Source organism: Equus przewalskii, chromosome 10 (assembly GCF_037783145.1).
Source record: "Equus przewalskii isolate Varuska chromosome 10, EquPr2, whole genome shotgun sequence".
NCBI classification, from domain to species: Eukaryota; Metazoa; Chordata; class Mammalia; order Perissodactyla; family Equidae; genus Equus; species Equus przewalskii.
Window position 1 is genome coordinate 6,996,879 of NC_091840.1, and position 17,271 is coordinate 7,014,149.

The following is a 17,271-nucleotide window of genomic DNA, read 5'->3' on the forward strand; positions in this document are numbered from 1 at the left end:
ATTGGGCAGCAGTTTGCCCCAGGCCTTCCCTGTGGTCTGGGGCATTTGGCATGGGCCCCCCCTCTCTAGTTGCTCCCCATGCCTTCCCGCCTTGTCCATTCCCAGCCAGATGGACAAGCCTTTTAAAAATAGTACCTCAATCTCCATAGCTCTGTGCAGTTTACAAAGTGTGTTCACTGTCTTTTATGCCAGTCACCAAGATGCTGGCTCCACTTTTTGTAGACTGAGGGGTCCTGGAAATTAACAGGCCCAAGGTCACACAGCTAGTGAGCTGCGGCTCAAACTCAGAGCTCCTGGCAGGCTGTTTTTTTTGAGGCCACACTTGGCCCCGAGTGTCGGGTCTCGGGAAACAGTCCCGGAGAGGAGAGAAGGGACTCAGGCGTCTGGCGAGCGGGCCAGCAAGGAGGGGCCTGGAGGAGCGCGGGTGCCGGCGGCGGGGTGGGCCGGCTGGGGCGGGCCGGGGCGGGGCGGAGGCGGCGGTCCCCGGTGGGGCGGGCCACGCGGGCGGCGCCGTGCGCTCCGCCACAGCCGGCTGGCGAGCCCCGGGAGCCGGTGGCGCGGCGCGCAGCCCAGCCCCGGACGGAGCCGGGCGCGCACCCGGCCACGAGGGGGGCGCTGGGCGCGGGGGCGGGCCCTGCTCAGCTCTCCAGGCCGCGCCACGGGCACCGGCCCCGCGGCGCCTGGCCTCAGGCGCCCGCCAAGCTAGGACAGACGCGCCAGAGCGCGGAGCGGGGGCGCCGGGACATGCGTTGCGCGGGAGGCGGCCGGCGCGGGCTCTGGGCGCGGGCGCAGCGCCCCTTCCCCCCGGTGAGTGGCGGGCAGCGAGCCGGGGGCGCCAACTTCGCCGCCAACTTGGGGTTGGGCTCCGGCGCCGGCACGGGCAAGGACGGCGGAGACAGACGCGGGACACCGGGGAGAGTCTGGCCGGCGCAGGGAGCCCAAGGAGGGGACAGCCAGGGGACAGGGACCCTCGGGGACCAGGCCTGGGGTTTGGCCCCGGGCGGGCGGAGAGGAGGCGAGGAAGAGAGGCCGAGGTGACAGGCGCGCGCGGCAGACGCGAGGGAAGGACGCGGGCGAGGCGCCCAAGACGTTGTCTCCGGGTCGCCGAGCCCTCCAGCTCCTTCTTTGCCTGGCGCCGCGGCACCTCGGGGGAGGGGGCGGTGCGGGGACGCGGGAGTCTGGGCTGCGGGACCCGCCAACTGTTGCTGCTGGAAGCTGCTGAGCGGAGAGCGGGGCCGGGAGCTGGGGCCGCCGCCGGGTTCGGCCAGAGTGAAGGGGGCTGGAGAGGGCACGGAGCAGAGAGGACGAGAAGGGGCTGTCGATGGCTCCAGGAGCCCGGCCCCCTGGCTCCCGGAGGTCTGCCGAACGCCTACTGCGGGCATCTGCCTTCACACCCCGCCCCTTCACCTGCTGTGAGTCCCCCAGGGCCCCTCCCCTGCCAGCTCTCCTTCTTCCTCTCCTCGGCCCCGGAATGACGCTCCCACCTCTGACCTCAGGGAATCAGCTGGGCTGCACGGGGCGGTGGGATCTTCCCAAATGCTGACCCCGCGCCCAGCGAACCCAGGCTCCGAGGACGCGAAGGGAAGGCTGGGCGAAGAGGGCCCCGGAGAGCCGTGAGCCCCTCGCGCTGGGCCCTGGCTGCTGCACCAGCGGGTTGCGCTGGCCCCCGGGGCTTCGACCAGCATCTCCGACGGCAGGGAAGGGAAGCCCGGAGCCTCCTGCTGCGGAAGGCGGTTCGTGCCTAGGCGTAGGCGGGCAGAGCCAGGGACGTGCTAAGGAAGGCACCTAGCAGCCAAGAAATCCCCTGGGGTGCGTCCCAGACTCGTCCAAAGGTCCTGCTGGGTAAGGAAGTGGGAGTTCCCTCCGAGCCCTGACGCTCACCCCACTGGTCCTCCCTGGTTCCTAGACCTGCTCACCCAGCGGGACTTTCGGCTGGTCCCCCAACCCTCCGATAGTGGCACTGCCCTGGCTCGGTCCCTGACCCGAACCACGGAGAAATCGAGGAAAAGAACTTTTTCGGGGCTCGTCCGCTCTATCTCGGAGCCCGTCTAGCTTCTGGCTGCACCAGATGGTTTCGAGCCTGCTCCTAAACTCCGTTCTAGGAATTTGAATAGGAGCGTGAGGGAGACGAGTAGGCCAGAACCCGGACTTCTGGGTTCCCCCCGGGTCCTGGGGCAGATCTGGGCTGGTACCCCGCCCACAGCGCCGCCTGCCAGGCCAGCTGGGGACCCCCCACCAACCTGCGGGGCTTGGGGTGGCGACCCAGCTTGGGGGAGTGGGGATGGGGGCCTGGGAGTCAGAGACGCCCGCAGGGGTAGCAGCCAGGCGGGGGGGCGCCGAGTGCGTGGTGCCCAGTTTGGCCGCCAGGAGGCGTGGCGCGGGTCCCCGCGCCCGGAGTCGCCGCAGCTGCCGCCGCCGCCGCATCGCGAGTGTCCTTGAGCCGCGGGTGACGGTGGCTTTCGCCGCTCGCGCCCCCTCCTCCCGCTGGGGCAGCCTGATGCCACGTTCCCTATGAATTATTTATCGCCGGCCTAAAAATACCCCGAACTTCACAACCCGAGTGTAAGAGATTCCTGCTGAGGGGAGGGGGCGGGGCCCCCCCGGGGGGCCCGGGTGGAATCCGCGGGGACGGGGACTGGCTCTGGGAGCGGGGAGACCTTGGTGCCCGCACCAGTGGGGGCAAGATGGAGGGCCAGTCCTCTCCCCTGACGCCTAGCTTCGGGGTTTTAGTTCGGCAAAGGGGAGGGAGGGAAACCCGACGGCAAAGCAGAGGCCGCTCTCCCGAAGGGCAGTGGATCCTGAGGAGCCGAGCAGCCGGGGTCCCTCTGCTCCCGGGAAGTCCCGCGGCTGGTGGGTGGAGCCGACTCCTGGGACCAAGGCTCTGGCCTGGGAGCAGGAGGAGCCATCGGTGCCTGGGGTGTGAATGTGTGTGCCTGTGTGTGCACGTCCGTGGGTGGAATACTGCCTGAGCCTGGGGGAGAATGGGGGAAGAGAAGAGTCCTAAGCACGTGGAGGTGATGCTGGGTGTCCCGGAGGACTGACCACTGCCACCCTCCCTGGGGCCTTTTTGGGGTCCTGGCGTTCATCAAACGTTACTTTAACAGACCGCTTGTGACAGGTGTGAACCCTGAGTGGGTAGGCCGAGGTCTCTAAATCAACAGTGCGGGGGGGGGGCGGGGTGGAGTGAGGAGGGGTGGGGCCAGGGCATTATCCAGTGGGCAAGGACCTGCCCCGGGGCAAAATGACGTCAGCCGTGGAGCCTGGCAGAGGCACAGCGGGAGCTCCCCAACCCAGGAGGTAGGGAGGCCGTGGGAAGACTTACATAGCCCCACCCAGCCCCCACCTCTTCTCACCCTGTGAGTCCACAGCCTGGTTGGAGGAAGGCAGGTGCCTTGTGGGAGAGCGATTTAGGCTGAGCTCTGAAAGTTCTGGAATTTTGTCGTGTAGACAAGACCGAGGCAGTGGGAAGAGGACATTCCAACCTGAGAGAAGAGCAGAGCAAAGGCCTGGGGATGAGGACAGTGGGGGCTGTCTGGCCGCCAGCCTGGCAGGGGTGTGGGGCCCGTGGAGGGGAGGACAGTTGGCTGTGGTCAGTGTGTGTGGGGCCCTGTCCATGGGAACAAGGGGCCTGAACTTCATTTGTGGGTACCAGGGAGCAGCTATGCTGTTTGAGGAGGGGTGCAGCGGCCAGAGGGACATTCAGGCCACTAGGGCGAGGAGGGGAGGGGATAGGAGGTGGGAGGTGAGCGGGAGATTAGATTAGGCCAGGGCTGGGGTATGACCCTCCTGCCTTGTGGGGGTGGCTGGGTGTCCGCGGGTGGTAAGACTCTGCAGTCTGAATCTCCCCGATCTGCCCATTGCTACTTGAAGCTCAGAGACTGGCTGATGGGGCCCCTCCCTCCAGAGACATTGTGTGATGGCTCCCGGTGAGAGGCACAGCCTGCCGCAACTTCCTCTCCTCCTTGGCTCTAATCTTAGAGGGCACCTTCCCATTAGGGAGAGTCTCTGGGGTGGTGCCCCTGGAGTTGAGGGAGGGTCTGGGTCCTTCATCCGGAGTCATGTTGTCCAAAAGAAACAGAGGAGAGTTGCATGCGTAATTTAAAATGTTCTGGTAGCCACATTAGAAAAAGTAAAAAGAAACAGGTGAACCTAATTTTAATAGTACATTTTGTTTAACTCAATATATCTAAAATATTATTTCAACATGTAATCAATATGAAAATATTAATGAGATATTTTCTTTTTTTCATGCTAAGCCTTCAATATCCAGTACGTATTTTACTCTTACAGCCTAGCTCAGTTTGAGCCCCATTTTAGATCTCGTAGTCACATGTGGCTGGTGGCTGCCGTATTGGACAGCACAGACCTGGAGCTCAGAGCTGGGAGGCAGCGGTGGGGCAGGCTGGGCCTTCCCAGAGGGCAGGGAACTGCAGGGCCTGGAGGTGTGGGCAGAGATGAGCACAGAAAGGCCTTGCAGAGGGAGGAGCCAGCAGGACAGTGCCCTTTGCAGGTATAATTGGAAACCCCTGATTGCTGGTAGCTGAGGTGTGGTGGGTCATGGCGTGGCTTAGGTTCCAGTCCCAGACTCACATGTGTCTCCAGGCTGACATCCTAAGTCAGTGTACTAAGAAACCATACATGGGGGTAGATATCAAGGACGCCAAAATGAGTACATTGTTTCCTCCCCTGCCCCAAATCCTGTCTTCTCAGCCTGAGGTTAAACCAGGCCCACCCTGGTCACCCTTTGGCTTTCCCCTGTTCAGAAGTTTTCTTGGGGATGTGATGAAGATGGAGAGGGTGGCAGAGCTGTGGCCAATGGCCAGCAGGGAGGGAGAGCTAAGGCAGTGGGCGCCCCTCAGGTCTCACATTACCCTCACCGGCTTGGCTGTTGGTCCCAGTCCAGAGCAATGATGTTTATTTAGCAAGGGTACACGTCAGGCCCTTGGGTTAAGTTAAAAAGAACCCGCCCACCAGCATGGCCTGGGGAAGCAGCTCGTGTGTAAGACACCTCGGGGTGTCAGGTGACCCTGAGCCCTGCACAAGTCAGTGGTGTCACACTCCTGCTGTGCAAGAGCCGCTACTAACTGAGGCCATGGAGGGGTTGCGGGGAGGGTAGGGATGTCCAGTGCCCAGGAGCAGGGGGCTCTGTGCCAGGCAGGGCCACGCAGAGCAGGGTCCTGCGAGATGTTAGATTCGGTTTGGGATGGAGAAGGAGGATGTGTGTTACAAGAGCCGTTTTCCTTCACCTGGCTGAAGGGCTGTCACCTATGGGATAAGGATGCTGATAACAGTGGGTAGCCCTCACACGGCTGTGAGGTAGATCCTGTGATTATGGCAAGCAAGAAAATGTGGCTCGGAGAGGCTAAGCAACTTCCCCGAGGTCACACAGCTAGTAAGTGGCAGAAGTGGGACGTGCTTTCAGGTCTGTTTGAGTCAAATGCAAGCACTTGGACACCAGACTACCATTTTCAGTGTACCTTCCTAGGGCAGGACCCAGGCGGATGAGTTTCCAGAGGTCTGGCCTTTCTAACCAAGCATGTTGTTCAACAGCAGAGTAGAAGCGATGAGCTTCTACTGTGGCTCATGTCTTCCCAGCCTCTGCCCCCTGGGCTGCCCTTGGGATGCTCAGCTAACCTCTCTGTCCTTTCTCTTTGTCTGTCCATGTCTGTCTGTCTCCCTCTCTCTCTGCTTCTCTTTTTGGAGAGAGGTTTCCCTCTCTTCTCTTTCATCCTCTGGATGTGTGTCCCTCTGACTCTGGCCTTCACCTCCTGTCTGTCTGTTCATCTTTTTTCTCTGTGCTTCTCTCTCCCTTCCTGTGCCTATCCTGATCTTTCCATAGGACCCTCCAGTGGACATGGGTGGGGCCCTGGGGCCAGCCCTGCTGCTCACCTCACTCCTTGGTGCCTGGGCAGGGCCGGGCCCAGGACAGCGTGAGCAGACTGTGACGGTGGCCGTGGTGTTTGGCAGCTCGGGACTGCCGCAGGCCCAGGCCCGTACCCGCCTCACCCCCCAGAGCTTCCTGGACCTGCCCCTGGAGATCCAGCCGCTCACCGTGGGGGTCAACAACACCAACCCCAGCAGCCTCCTCACCCAGATCTGCGGGCTCCTGGGCGCTGCTCACGTCCATGGCATCGTCTTTGAGGACAACGTGGGCACGGAGGCTGTGGCCCAGATACTCGACTTCATCTCCTCTCAGACCCACGTGCCCATCCTCAGCATCAGTGGGGGCTCTGCTGTGGTCCTCACCCCTAAGGTGCCTGTCCAAACTCCTGTCCCCTTGTCCTTTGGGCCTGGAGCGAGGCTAGGGCTGGGGGAATGGGGCTGAATCTGGGCCAAGGAGAGACTTACGTCCTGGGAACTGAGACTGGGGGGACTGGCAGGGAGGTGGGGGCCGAGGGTATGACATGGGTGAGGGAGGAGAAGGTTGTGGGAATGATGTCGCCATGTTCTAGAAGATAACTTTCTGGGCCGCTTTCATGTTTGTGTCTTGAGGAGGAGTGAGCAAGTGGCAAGTCCACCTCTGGCTGTGGAGGGCAGCCCTGGCCCACCTTCTCTCTGCTTCTCTGGCCTTCTTTGGTCAAGCTCCAGTCCTAGGGGCAGAGGGCCAGGCTGGGCATGGGATCTGATGTGGTTAACCTGCTGGGGAGAGCATGGGGGGGTGGGGGAGTCGCTATCTGAGGGGTGGGGGATGCACGCCCTCAAAGAGCTTGCATCCCGTGGGAAGAAAGTTGTAAACACACTTTCTTCTGCAGTCATAGCTGAGATAGTGTTCCGAAGGAAAAATACAGGATGCCGTGAGAGAGTCTAGCAGGGCCCCCATTTAGGTAGGGGGTTGATCAGAGAAGGTCTCTTAAGAAATGATATCAAAGCTGAGACCTGGAGGATGGGGGAGTTGGTAAGGCATGTGGGCTTGGAGTGGGGGAGAGTGTACTAGGCAGAGGGAGCAGACGGTGTGGACCCCTCAAGACAGGAAGGAGCTTGGAGTTTTGAGGAACAGAGAGAAACTTGGAGAGGGAGGTGGGGTCCTGACCACATGGGAAGACATTTGGGTTTTACCTTAAGTAAGGGGGAGCCAAAGGTATTGAGGGGAGACTCACCTGATTTTCTTTTCTTTTATGATTATTTTGTATTATGGAGAATTCTGAGCCTACACGAAAGTAGAAAAGTATAATGAGCCCATGACCCCCATCCACCTCTGGCCAACCCTGCCTGATCCCTACCCCCACCCACACACCCCCCTTTCTATGTTGTTTTGAAGCAAAGCCCAGACAGCCTATTATCCATCCATAAGTATTTCAGTACATATGTTTAGCAGATAGGGCTTTAAAAAATAATAAAACCACCATACACCATCACATCTAGAAAATAAAAATTCCTCAATGTCATCAAATATCTGGCCAGTGTGCAAATTTTCCCCACTGTCTCATAAATATCATAAATGTTTATTTTTGTTTTTTTGATCAGGAGCCAAGTTAGCTTCCCGCACGGCGATTGGTTGCCGTGGCTTCAGAGCTGATCTCTAGGCTCCTCCTTCATCCCTCTTTTTGTCTTGCATTTCGTTTGTTGAAGGAACTGGGTTACTCGTCCCGCAGAGTTTCTCTGGATTTGCTTTTTAAGAAGATGGGGACACTCGCAGTGTGGTGAAATCCTGGAGGGGCTTGCAGTGGCAGCAGGGAGCCCACAGCTAGGAGGGGACTGCACTAGCCCAGGCTCGGGCTGGCGGGGCCCTGGGCGTTTGTGGTTTGTGGCTCCGCGCAGGACAGCGCTTTCCCAGCTATCTTTAGGCCCGACACTCGCTCTCAGCAGGTGGTTCTCCACTCTCATAGTGCTTTAGAAAAATACAGGCGTCCAACTTGCCATCTCTGAGATTCCGATTCATTTGTTCTGGGGCAGCGCCAAACTAGTGGGCTCAAGAATCCCCCGAAGAGCTTGTTGGCATACAGATTCCTGAGCGCCATCCCCAGAGATTCTGGTCCCGTAGGTCTGCGATGCGCCCGAGAATCTGCATGTCCAATAAACTCCCGGGTGACGCTGTTGCTGCTGCTCTGCGGTCCGGCATTGGTCGGGTGGGGTCCGGGCAGGAGTATTTTTAAAAGCTCTCCAGGTGATTCTAACGGGCGGCAGGGGTTAGGCACCACGTCGGGGCGGGAGGGAGGTGTTGCGGGACAGGGGCTCCCGGCACACAAGCGCGTCCGGGAGCAGACGAGGGAGCAGACGTAGGGGCGGGGGCGCGGGGCGGGGCTCGGCTCGCCCCGCCCGGCTCAGGCCCCGCCCCTGCCCCGCCCCCCAGGAGCCGGGCTCCGCCTTCCTGCAGCTGGGCGTGTCCCTGGAGCAGCAGCTGCAGGTGCTGTTCAAGGTGCTGGAGGAGTACGACTGGAGCGCGTTCGCCGTGATCACCAGCCTGCACCCGGGCCACGCGCTCTTCCTCGACGGCGTGCGCGCCGTGGCCGACGCCAGCTACGTGGGCTGGCGGCTGCTGGACGTGCTCACGCTGGAGCTGGGCCCGGGCGGGCCGCGCGCGCGCACGCAGCGCCTGTTGCGCCAGGTCGACGCCCCAGTGCTGGTGGCCTACTGCTCGCGCGAGGAGGCCGAGGTGCTCTTCGCCGAGGCGGCGCAGGCCGGCCTGGTGGGGCCTGGACACGTGTGGCTGGTGCCCAACCTGGCGCTCGGCAGCACCGACGCGCCCCCTGCCTCCTTCCCCGTGGGCCTCATCAGCGTCGTCACCGAGAGCTGGCGCCTGAGCCTGCGCCAGAAGGTCCGCGACGGCGTGGCCATCCTGGCCCTGGGTGCCCACGGCTACCGGCGCCAGCATGGCGCCCTGCCTGCTCCCGCTGGGGACTGCCGCAGCCACCCCGGGCCTGTCAGCGCTGCCCGGGAGGCCTTCTACAGGTGGGCACCAGCCCAGGGCATGGGAGTCGGGGGCGGAGGGCGCCTCAGGGGACCTGGATGACAGTGAACTTGGGCTGGCTGGCCACACCTCCCACTAGCTGTGTGCCTGAGTCCAAGTTACCTCACCTCTCTGGGCCTTAGTTTCTTTGTGTGTGTGTGTGGGAGGATGGGGAGGGGGGCGTCAATACGGGGAAACGAACAATAAGTTCACGTTAAACCCTTCGGTTGTCGGTGGTGGTGAGGCAGCAGGTGGGGGCAGGGCGTCTGGTCCTGGGAGGGGCTGCCGGCTGGGCTAAGCGGACACTCTGGCTTTTCCGCCTCGCAGGCATCTCCTGAATGTCACCTGGGAGGGCCGAGACTTTTCTTTCAGCCCTGGTGGGTACCTGGCCCAGCCCACCATGGTTGTGATCGCCCTCAACCGGCACCGCCTCTGGGAGATGGTGAGAAGGGGGTGAGCCCAGGGACCCTCGGTTTCCTCTCATTTTGTCCCCAGCCCTTCTTGTCCCACAGCTGAGCAGAGTGTCCCTTCTTCCCCTTATCCAGCCCCTCGTCCTTCCTGTCTCAGCTGAGACATCTCCACTGGGAAGGCTTCCAGGTCCCCCAGGGAGGGTGGGATGCCTCTGCTCTGGGCTCCCCAACACCCTGGGCTCCCTCCACGACAGAACTTATCAAGCACTCTTATCACATAGTCCTGCCTCTGGAGGAGTAGCCCGCAGCCGTGCTGGCCAGACAGAGGTGTAAACAAATAGAATTTGGGGAGATGAGTGCTCGAGTTGAGGTGTGTGCAAAGCATTATGGGAGCAGAGAGGAGGAGCAGAAATTAGTTCTGCCTTCAAAGGAGGCAAGGCTGGGGCAGGCTTCACAGAAATTGGGACATCTGGGCTGGGCTGTGGAGGGTTGAGTAGGAGCCCACCAGGAGGGGATACTAGCCTGGTATAGACAGAGGGGAAGGAGGGTTTGGGGCATTTTTAAGTGATATGTTTGGGGGTGTAGAGACTGAGGAAGGATAGGGTGATGGGCATAAGTTGGAACTGCAAATGAAGGGCCTTGAGTACTGGGCGAGGGACTAAGGCCAAGGGGAACGAGTGTGGTAAGGCGGGCTCGGTCTGGGCTTTAGGATGATGCTGTGGCCCAGCAGCGGTGTGGAGTCTGGACTGGGAAGTGCAGGGACCAGCGGCCGGGCAGAGGCTGCAGGGAGCCCTCCCTTCCCTTCGGGCGCATGCCCAGCCCCTTGCCCCAACTCTCCTGTTCTCCAAATGCTCTCGGCCCGAGTCCTGCTCTCTCCTGCCTCAAGTGTCCCTAGGTGAGGGAGGGGGATTCTTGGCCCTGGGAGGCCCCACCCAGATGGTGGGGGTAGTAGGGCTGGAGGTCCCAGGCTGAAGCTGGTCACCCTCTGCAGGTGGGGCGCTGGGACCACGGCATCCTCCACATGAAGTACCCAGTGTGGCCTCGCTACAGTGCCTCCCTGCAGCCCGTGGTGGACAGCCGGCACCTGACAGTGGCCACACTAGAAGAGCGGCCCTTTGTCATTGTGGAGAGCCCTGACCCTGGCTCAGGCAGCTGTGTGCCCAATACTGTGCCCTGTCGCAGGCAGAGCAACCACACCTTCAGGTTTGTGAGAACGCGTGGGGAGGTCCGGTGTGAGCCACGTGCTGCTGTGTGATGGCAGGTGTTGTGTGTGTCCTATGCTTGGGTAGGGTCCGCATGCCAGGCTGGGAGGAGCTGCTGGCTCTGACTCCCGGTGGTCTCCTTGTGGCAGCAGTGGTGACGCAGCCCCCTACACCAAGCTTTGCTGTAAGGGCTTCTGCATCGACATCCTCAAGAAGCTGGCCAGGGTGGTCAAGTTCTCTTACGACCTGTACCTGGTGACCAACGGCAAACATGGCAAGAGAGTGCGCGGTGTGTGGAACGGCATGATCGGGGAGGTAGGCCCGCCCTGAGGTCCACCCACGCCCACCCTGCCCGCTGCCTGCTGCCCCAGGCCCCACGCATCCCTCAGCCTCCCCCAGATTTCCCATAGGTGCTTTCTCCAGTGCTGGGCATCAGTCAGGGTGGGGCCCAGGCCCGGCTCCTAAGGCTCTCCCAGCTGGCGGGGGAGACTGAACCTGTCACCACTGATGACCCCGAGGTGGCCAGTACTGAAAGTGGGACTCTGAGGACCCCAGATGGGAACAACTGACTCAGCCAGTGGGTGCTGGAAGGGGGACCGGAGGGAAACTGGGGAGAGTGCTCCAGCCTGTGGGAGCCCCTCCCCCAATCTGGGCCTGGCTCCACGGCCCCCAGGTGTACTACAAGCGGGCAGACATGGCCATCGGCTCCCTCACCATCAACGAGGAGCGCTCTGAGATTGTAGACTTCTCCGTGCCCTTCGTGGAGACGGGCATCAGTGTGATGGTGGCTCGGAGCAACGGCACCGTCTCCCCCTCGGCCTTCCTGGGTGCGGCTCGGGTGGGCAGGGATGGCTGTTGGATGTGTGGAGCATGAGTGGAGATGGGGAGTTTGGGGTGAGCCCTCAGAGGGCAGTCACACAGCCTTGGGTGCCTGGGTGGTTGAGCAGAGGCCAGAGCTGTAGGGGAGTGGAATGCAGAGGGAAGAGGTGAAGTGGAGGTCTGTTCTGAGCCTGGGTGTCGGGTAAGGGTGGGGGATGGAGATGAGCAGGATAAGTGGTGGCGCCATTGTGTGGGAAGGAAATCTGGGAAGACAGGCTGGCTTCAGGTCGTGCCCAGCAGGCTGGGACCGTGGAATGAGTGGAGAAGCTGCTTGGGGGGCTGGAGGAGCCGGCGCAGGTGGGAAGTGGTGCTAGTCTCTGACTTGACTAGGAATTCAGCATTTTTCGTGCAGCCCCCTTGTACCTCTGAGCTACCTCCCTCTGTTCCCAGAGCCCTACAGCCCCTCGGTGTGGGTGATGATGTTCGTCATGTGTCTCACTGTCGTGGCCATAACCGTCTTCATGTTTGAGTACTTCAGCCCTGTCAGCTACAACCAGAACCTCACCAGCGGCAAGAGTAAGCTCTCACCTGGGCCTGGGATGAGGGAGCAGGGTTGGAGCATCCCAGAGGGGTGGGCTCAGGCCCACAGGGGCCCTTCTGAGAATGCCAAGAATGCCGAGAATGATCCTGTGGATGGTCTCTGGCCTTCGGACCCCATGCAGGGGCCCATCAGATACGTGAGAGAGAGAAAGAAGGTGAGTTGACTTGCTCTGGGCTGAAGATGGCCAGGGATGGGGTACCTACCCAGGACAGAGTGGAGACTGGAGCCATGGAGTTGGGTGGGCTGAGACCTGAGCCCCTCTGTCCTGGGCAGGAGGACCCCCAGTGTCCATCCTTCCATCCCCAGAGTCTGGTGGCCCGTCCTTCACCATCGGCAAGTCCGTGTGGCTGCTGTGGGCACTGGTGTTCAACAACTCAGTGCCTATCGAGAACCCCCGGGGTACCACCAGCAAGATCATGGTCCTGGTCTGGGCCTTCTTCGCCGTCATCTTCCTCGCCAGCTACACGGCCAACTTGGCTGCTTTCATGATCCAGGAGCAGTACATCGACACTGTGTCCGGCCTCAGTGACAAGAAGGTTCTGGAGCTACGGCCAGTGGAGGGCAGGGGGATGCCAAGGGCAGGGGCAGGCCTTGGGTGGGATACAGGACAGTTGGAGTCAGCGGCATTTGAACTGGAGGCGGGAGCAGGAAGAAACTGGGGAGCCTGGTGAGGAGGGTGCTGGGGGAGTGGGGGAGAGATGGCTCAGGCCCATTGAATGAGTGGCCTTGAGTAAGTCTCTCCCTGTCCCAGCCTCAGTTTGCTCATTTGTAACACAGGCGTGGCCTAGAGAGTATCTAAGACCTTTCTGTTCTCACTATGCAAGTGCAGACTGCAGGGCTGGCTCTGGGGCTGGGGTCGAGGGGTGGCGTTGGTGCCTGGAAGGTTGGAGAAAGGGTTACAAATGGTGGCTTCCCACTGCCCACAGTTCCAGCGGCCTCAAGATCAGTACCCGCCGTTCCGCTTCGGCACAGTGCCCAACGGCAGCACCGAGCGGAACATCCGCAGCAATTACCGCGACATGCACACTCACATGGTCAAGTTCAACCAGCGCTCAGTGGAAGATGCACTCACCAGCCTCAAGATGGGGTGGGTTCTCCGCCCTGCACCTCCCCTCTGACTGTCTACCTACGTCTTCCCAGTGACCAACCTCAGCTCTGTCCCTTCCTGAGAGACCCAAGGAAGGGACATGAGGCTGGGCTGTCCGGCAGGACTCTTGGGGAGGTGGTGAGGAGGTCTCAGGGCAGAATGGAACCTGAAGCAAAAGTGGATGCCCACCATGTGGCCCAGAGACACAGCTGTGGTGTTGACCAGGGTTCAGCCTTGGCCTGAGGTGGTGATTGTGATCTTCTTAGGGTCTTAGGGGCCTGGAGGGGCTGGGAAGATAGGGTGTGTCCTCTGGGGGCAGAAAGTCTCCTGGCCTCTCTGAGGAGGAGGGTAGGTAGGGCCCCCGAGCTATGGGAGAGGTCTTTTCTGCATCCAGGACCCAAGGGAACCAGAGAAGGCTCTGACTATCCAGCCCTCCTAGGCGGTGCCCAGCAGGCTCATGTGGCCAAGATGCCTGTCAGGCCCCAGGTTTGGTGTCTCCACCTCGCATGATCCCTGGCCTCAGGGCTTGGCTTGTCCTCAGGAAGCTGGATGCCTTCATCTATGACGCTGCTGTCCTCAACTACATGGCGGGCAAGGATGAGGGCTGCAAGCTGGTCACCATTGGCTCTGGCAAGGTCTTTGCTACCACCGGCTACGGCATTGCCATGCAGAAGGACTCCCACTGGAAGCGGGCCATTGACCTGGCGCTCCTGCAGTTCGTGGGGGACGGTGGGTGCTGCTGCCGCTGGGGGACTGAGGTGGGTCCAGGGTGGGCTGTGGAGCCCAAGGTCGGGACGGCTGCCCGATGGCTGGTCAGCATCTCCACTACCATTCCCTGTGTCCCCAGGGCCTGTGGGCAGGGAGACGTCTCTGGGGGTGAGAGGTTGGGGCAGTAGGTGTGGGAGGGTATTAGGAAGGACTGGATGGAGGCCTGGGGAGTGGATGGTTTGCGGGAGGGAGTGGGAGTTCCTGAAGGGTAGGAAGGCGCTCAGGCTGCACAGGAAGGGTTAGGGGTGGCTGAACTTTCTTTTCCCTAAGACCCCTCCCCCCACCTTGCCCATCTTGAGATTACCTGGGGTAGCGCCAAGGGCCTGTGTTGTCCCAGAGCTGCGGCCAGCTTTCCTTGGGACCAGGGGCTCACATGGGTCAGCAGTCCAGCTGAGCCAGCCCCAAAACCCAGAGAGAGCTTTGCGCTTAGAGTTCCAACCCTGTCAGATAAATCCCTAATTTTCCACCAGTATCACAGAATAATGAGAGAGAGAGCAATGGAGGTGCTCACGGTCTCCTTGGGGCCCAGGCCTTTGTCTCTGGCTGCCCAGCTCCATGCCTGGCATGTGGGTGATCAATAAGAGTTTGATGAATAAATTAATAATAAAATGTACATTAAGTCTTTACTTACAAGCTTTTATGGGCATGTGAGAGGGGGCATGTCAAAGGCTGGCATTGCCCACCCCAGCCCCCACTCTGCTTTCCTTTCTTTCTACTCATTGACACTCCCACACCCCCTGCCAATCCTGCCCCTGCCAGGTGGGATCCTGTGTGGTCCTACAAGGGGTGGCACCCTGGCCCCAGACCCCTTCTTGCTCTAGGCTTGGGTGAGCACTGGGAGGGTCCTTCCTGAGGCAGGTGTGCCCCCAGGGGAGACACAGAAGCTGGAGACAGTGTGGCTCTCGGGGATCTGCCAGAACGAGAAGAACGAGGTGATGAGCAGCAAGCTGGACATCGACAACATGGCTGGCGTCTTCTACATGCTGCTCGTGGCCATGGGGCTAGCGCTGCTGGTCTTCGCCTGGGAGCACCTGGTCTACTGGAAGCTGCGCCACTCGGTGCCCACCACGTCCCACCTGGACTTCCTGCTGGCCTTCAGCAGGGTAGGTGCCCACTTGGCCCTAGATAGGCTCCAGCTCTAAGGGCACCAACCTGGATAAGTCAGAGCTGGCCATGACCCCATTTATAGATGTAAAAACTAAGGTCCTGAGATTTGGCATGGCCTGCCAGTGTCAACCAGCAGATGAGGAGCAGAGCCCTTCTCCAACAGGCAGGGTGGGACTCTGGAGCCAGGTTGACCCGGGTGGAATCCTCACTGGCGTTTACAAGCTGTGTGACTTTAGGAGGAATTAACCTCCTGGAGTCTCAGACAGCTCTTCTGTAATTCCCAGCAGCACTGTGCCCGGCCCACAGTCGGCGCTTAACAAATGTTAGCTGCTCCCCAGGACTTACAGATACCTGGGCTGATGATTGGACCGGGGAGGTGGGCGGTGCCCGAGAGGAGCTCACCGCCCACCGCGCCTCCTCGCTCCCGCCCAGGGCATCTACAGCTGCTTTAGCGGCGTGCAGAGCCTGGCCAGCCCCGCGCGGCCGCCCAGCCCGGACCTCACGGCCGACTCGGCCCAGGCCAGCGTGCTCAAGATGCTGCAGGCGGCGCGCGACATGGTGGCCACAGCGGGCGTGAGCAGTTCCCTGGACCGCGCCACGCGCACCATCGAGAGCTGGGGCGGCGGCCGCCGTGCGCCCCCGCCGCCCGCCTGCCCCGGCCCGCGGCCGCCCACCCCTGGGCCGCCCCCAGAGCCCAGTCCCACGGGCTGGGGGCCGCCGGGCGGGGACCGCGCCGCACAGGGGCACAGGGCCCCGCAGCCCCCGGGTCGTCCCCCGACGCCCGGGCCGCCCCTGCCTGACGTCTCCCGGGTGCCGGACCGGCGGGCCTGGGAGGCGCGGTGGCCAGTGCGGGCCCGGCGCGGAGGGTGGCACATCTCGGCCTCCGAGCGACGCGCGCTCCCGGACCGCCCTCTGTCGCCTGAGCACTGCCACTACAGCTCCTTCCCTCGAGCCGACCGGTCCGGGCGCCCCTTCCTTCCGCTCTTCCCGGAGCCCCCGGAGCCCGATGACCTGCCGCTGCTCGGGCCAGAGCAACTGGCCCGGCGGGAGGCCCTGCTGCACGCGGCCTGGACCCAAGGCCCGCGGCCGCGCCACGCTTCCTTGCCCAGCTCGGTGGCCGAAGCCTTCGCCCGGCCCAGCTCACCGCCCGCTGGGTGTGTCCACCGGGCCTGCGGGCGCTTGGCGCAGGCGCAGTCGATGCGGCTGCCGACCTACCGGGAGGCCTGCCAGGACGGCGTGTGGGTAGGGGTCCCCGCCTGGCCGCACAGACAGCACGCCTGCCTCCACGCCCATGCCCACCTGCCGCTTTGCTGGAGGGCTGTCTGCCCTCACCTCCCACCCTGTGCCAGCCACAGCCCCTGGCTCGCTGGGGCATGGGGGCCTCCCGGGCACAGGAGCAGGACCCCGGGGCTGAGCACAGGCTACAGGGACAGTGGGGAGCTGGAAGAGGTCAGCAGGGTGACCTGTGGGACCCATGCCTTCCGGGGACCTTGCACCTGGAGGCGGATCTCCAGCTTGGAGTCAGAAGTGTGAGGGGTCAGCTGCTCTGGTTTCTGGTCAGCTGGATTCTCCGCCTGGCACTGCCAGGGTTAGGGGGTAGGTGGGCTTGGGTTTTTTTGGCTTCTGCCATGAAATCCCGCCCTTGGGACCCCAGTGTCAGATGATATCTTCCATGGTCAGTTCAGTCACCTCAGCAGCCTGGGGTCCTGATGTGGGCTAGGTTCTTGCTGTCCCATAATCATGCAAAGCCCTTCCCACTGGGCCCGGAGTCATGGGGAGCAGTGGGTCTCCCTGCTCTGTTGTTAGCCAGTTCCTGGTCATGGCTGCTGGGGGCTTGGTGTGGAAGCATGGAAGCTGGTACTCAGGGTTGGGGCAGGGCTGTCCCACTCCTTGCTCCGTCCTGCTGGAGTTCCTTCTCCTCAGAGTGCTGGGACATTAAACAAACCTTTTTCAACTCACTGGTCCTGGCTGCCTCATTCCGAATCCCTGGACGGGGCACATCACAGCCTGTGGGCAATAGGGGCATCATGAGAGTACCCCAGGTGGGGTGTCTGCCTAGAACAGGTGGGCAGCTGGGGAGTATCTGAGAGGTGAGGCTGAGAGAGGGCTCCAGGCAGCAGACGCCACTTGGTATTCAGTGCCAGCTCTCACCCACCCTGGTGCCGGATGTGACAAATGTGCTCAGCATGGGAGCTCTGGTGGTGATGAATGGAGTTCATCCTTCAGTCTCCTTGAAAAGGAGACTGACGCTTGTGCCAGGGGCTGTGGGTGTCCTGCCCTGCCAGGGACCCACCTGGGAGCCTGACAGTGTCAGGGTGGATACAACAGAGGGAGGTCTGTTGTTGGGATCCTGCTGGGCCCTCCTGGACCCCGGCTGGCCGCATCCTCTC

The 17,271-nt window shown here is 61.7% G+C and overlaps 1 protein-coding gene across 5 annotated transcripts; it reads left to right on the forward strand.

The window, feature by feature from the left end:
- The first annotated feature begins 510 nt into the window (after positions 1 to 510).
- Positions 511 to 16,835, forward strand: GRIN2C (glutamate ionotropic receptor NMDA type subunit 2C). Of its 5 annotated transcripts, none has more exons than XM_070560041.1 (14): positions 511 to 807; positions 5,840 to 6,253; positions 7,894 to 8,104; positions 8,291 to 8,889; positions 9,215 to 9,340; positions 10,289 to 10,500; positions 10,649 to 10,814; positions 11,173 to 11,326; positions 11,769 to 11,894; positions 12,226 to 12,455; positions 12,846 to 13,006; positions 13,548 to 13,735; positions 14,645 to 14,877; positions 15,314 to 16,835. In XM_070560041.1, the coding sequence occupies exons 1-14, from the start codon at positions 745 to 747 to the stop codon at positions 16,412 to 16,414; spliced, it is 3,984 nt and encodes a 1,327-aa protein (XP_070416142.1). In that variant the 5' UTR covers positions 511 to 744; the 3' UTR covers positions 16,415 to 16,835. The 5 variants fall into 5 exon arrangements, with proteins under 5 accessions (XP_070416142.1, XP_070416138.1, XP_070416140.1 ...); XM_070560037.1 differs by having other exon boundaries at positions 611 to 807; positions 10,652 to 10,814; XM_070560038.1 differs by lacking the exon at positions 511 to 807 and adding an exon at positions 2,425 to 2,562.
- The last annotated feature ends 436 nt before the right edge of the window (positions 16,836 to 17,271 follow it).

Bases quoted from the DNA above. Each gene is read 5' to 3' on its own strand.
- GRIN2C (XM_070560041.1), top strand. From the start codon at position 745: ATGCGTTGCGCGGGAGGCGGCCGGCGCGGGCTCTGGGCGCGGGCGCAG. The intron at 8,890-9,214 runs GTGGGCACCAGC...TCCGCCTCGCAG, and splicing joins GCCCGGGAGGCCTTCTACAG to GCATCTCCTGAATGTCACCT. The intron at 13,007-13,547 runs GTGGGTTCTCCG...GCTTGTCCTCAG, and splicing joins CTCACCAGCCTCAAGATGGG to GAAGCTGGATGCCTTCATCT.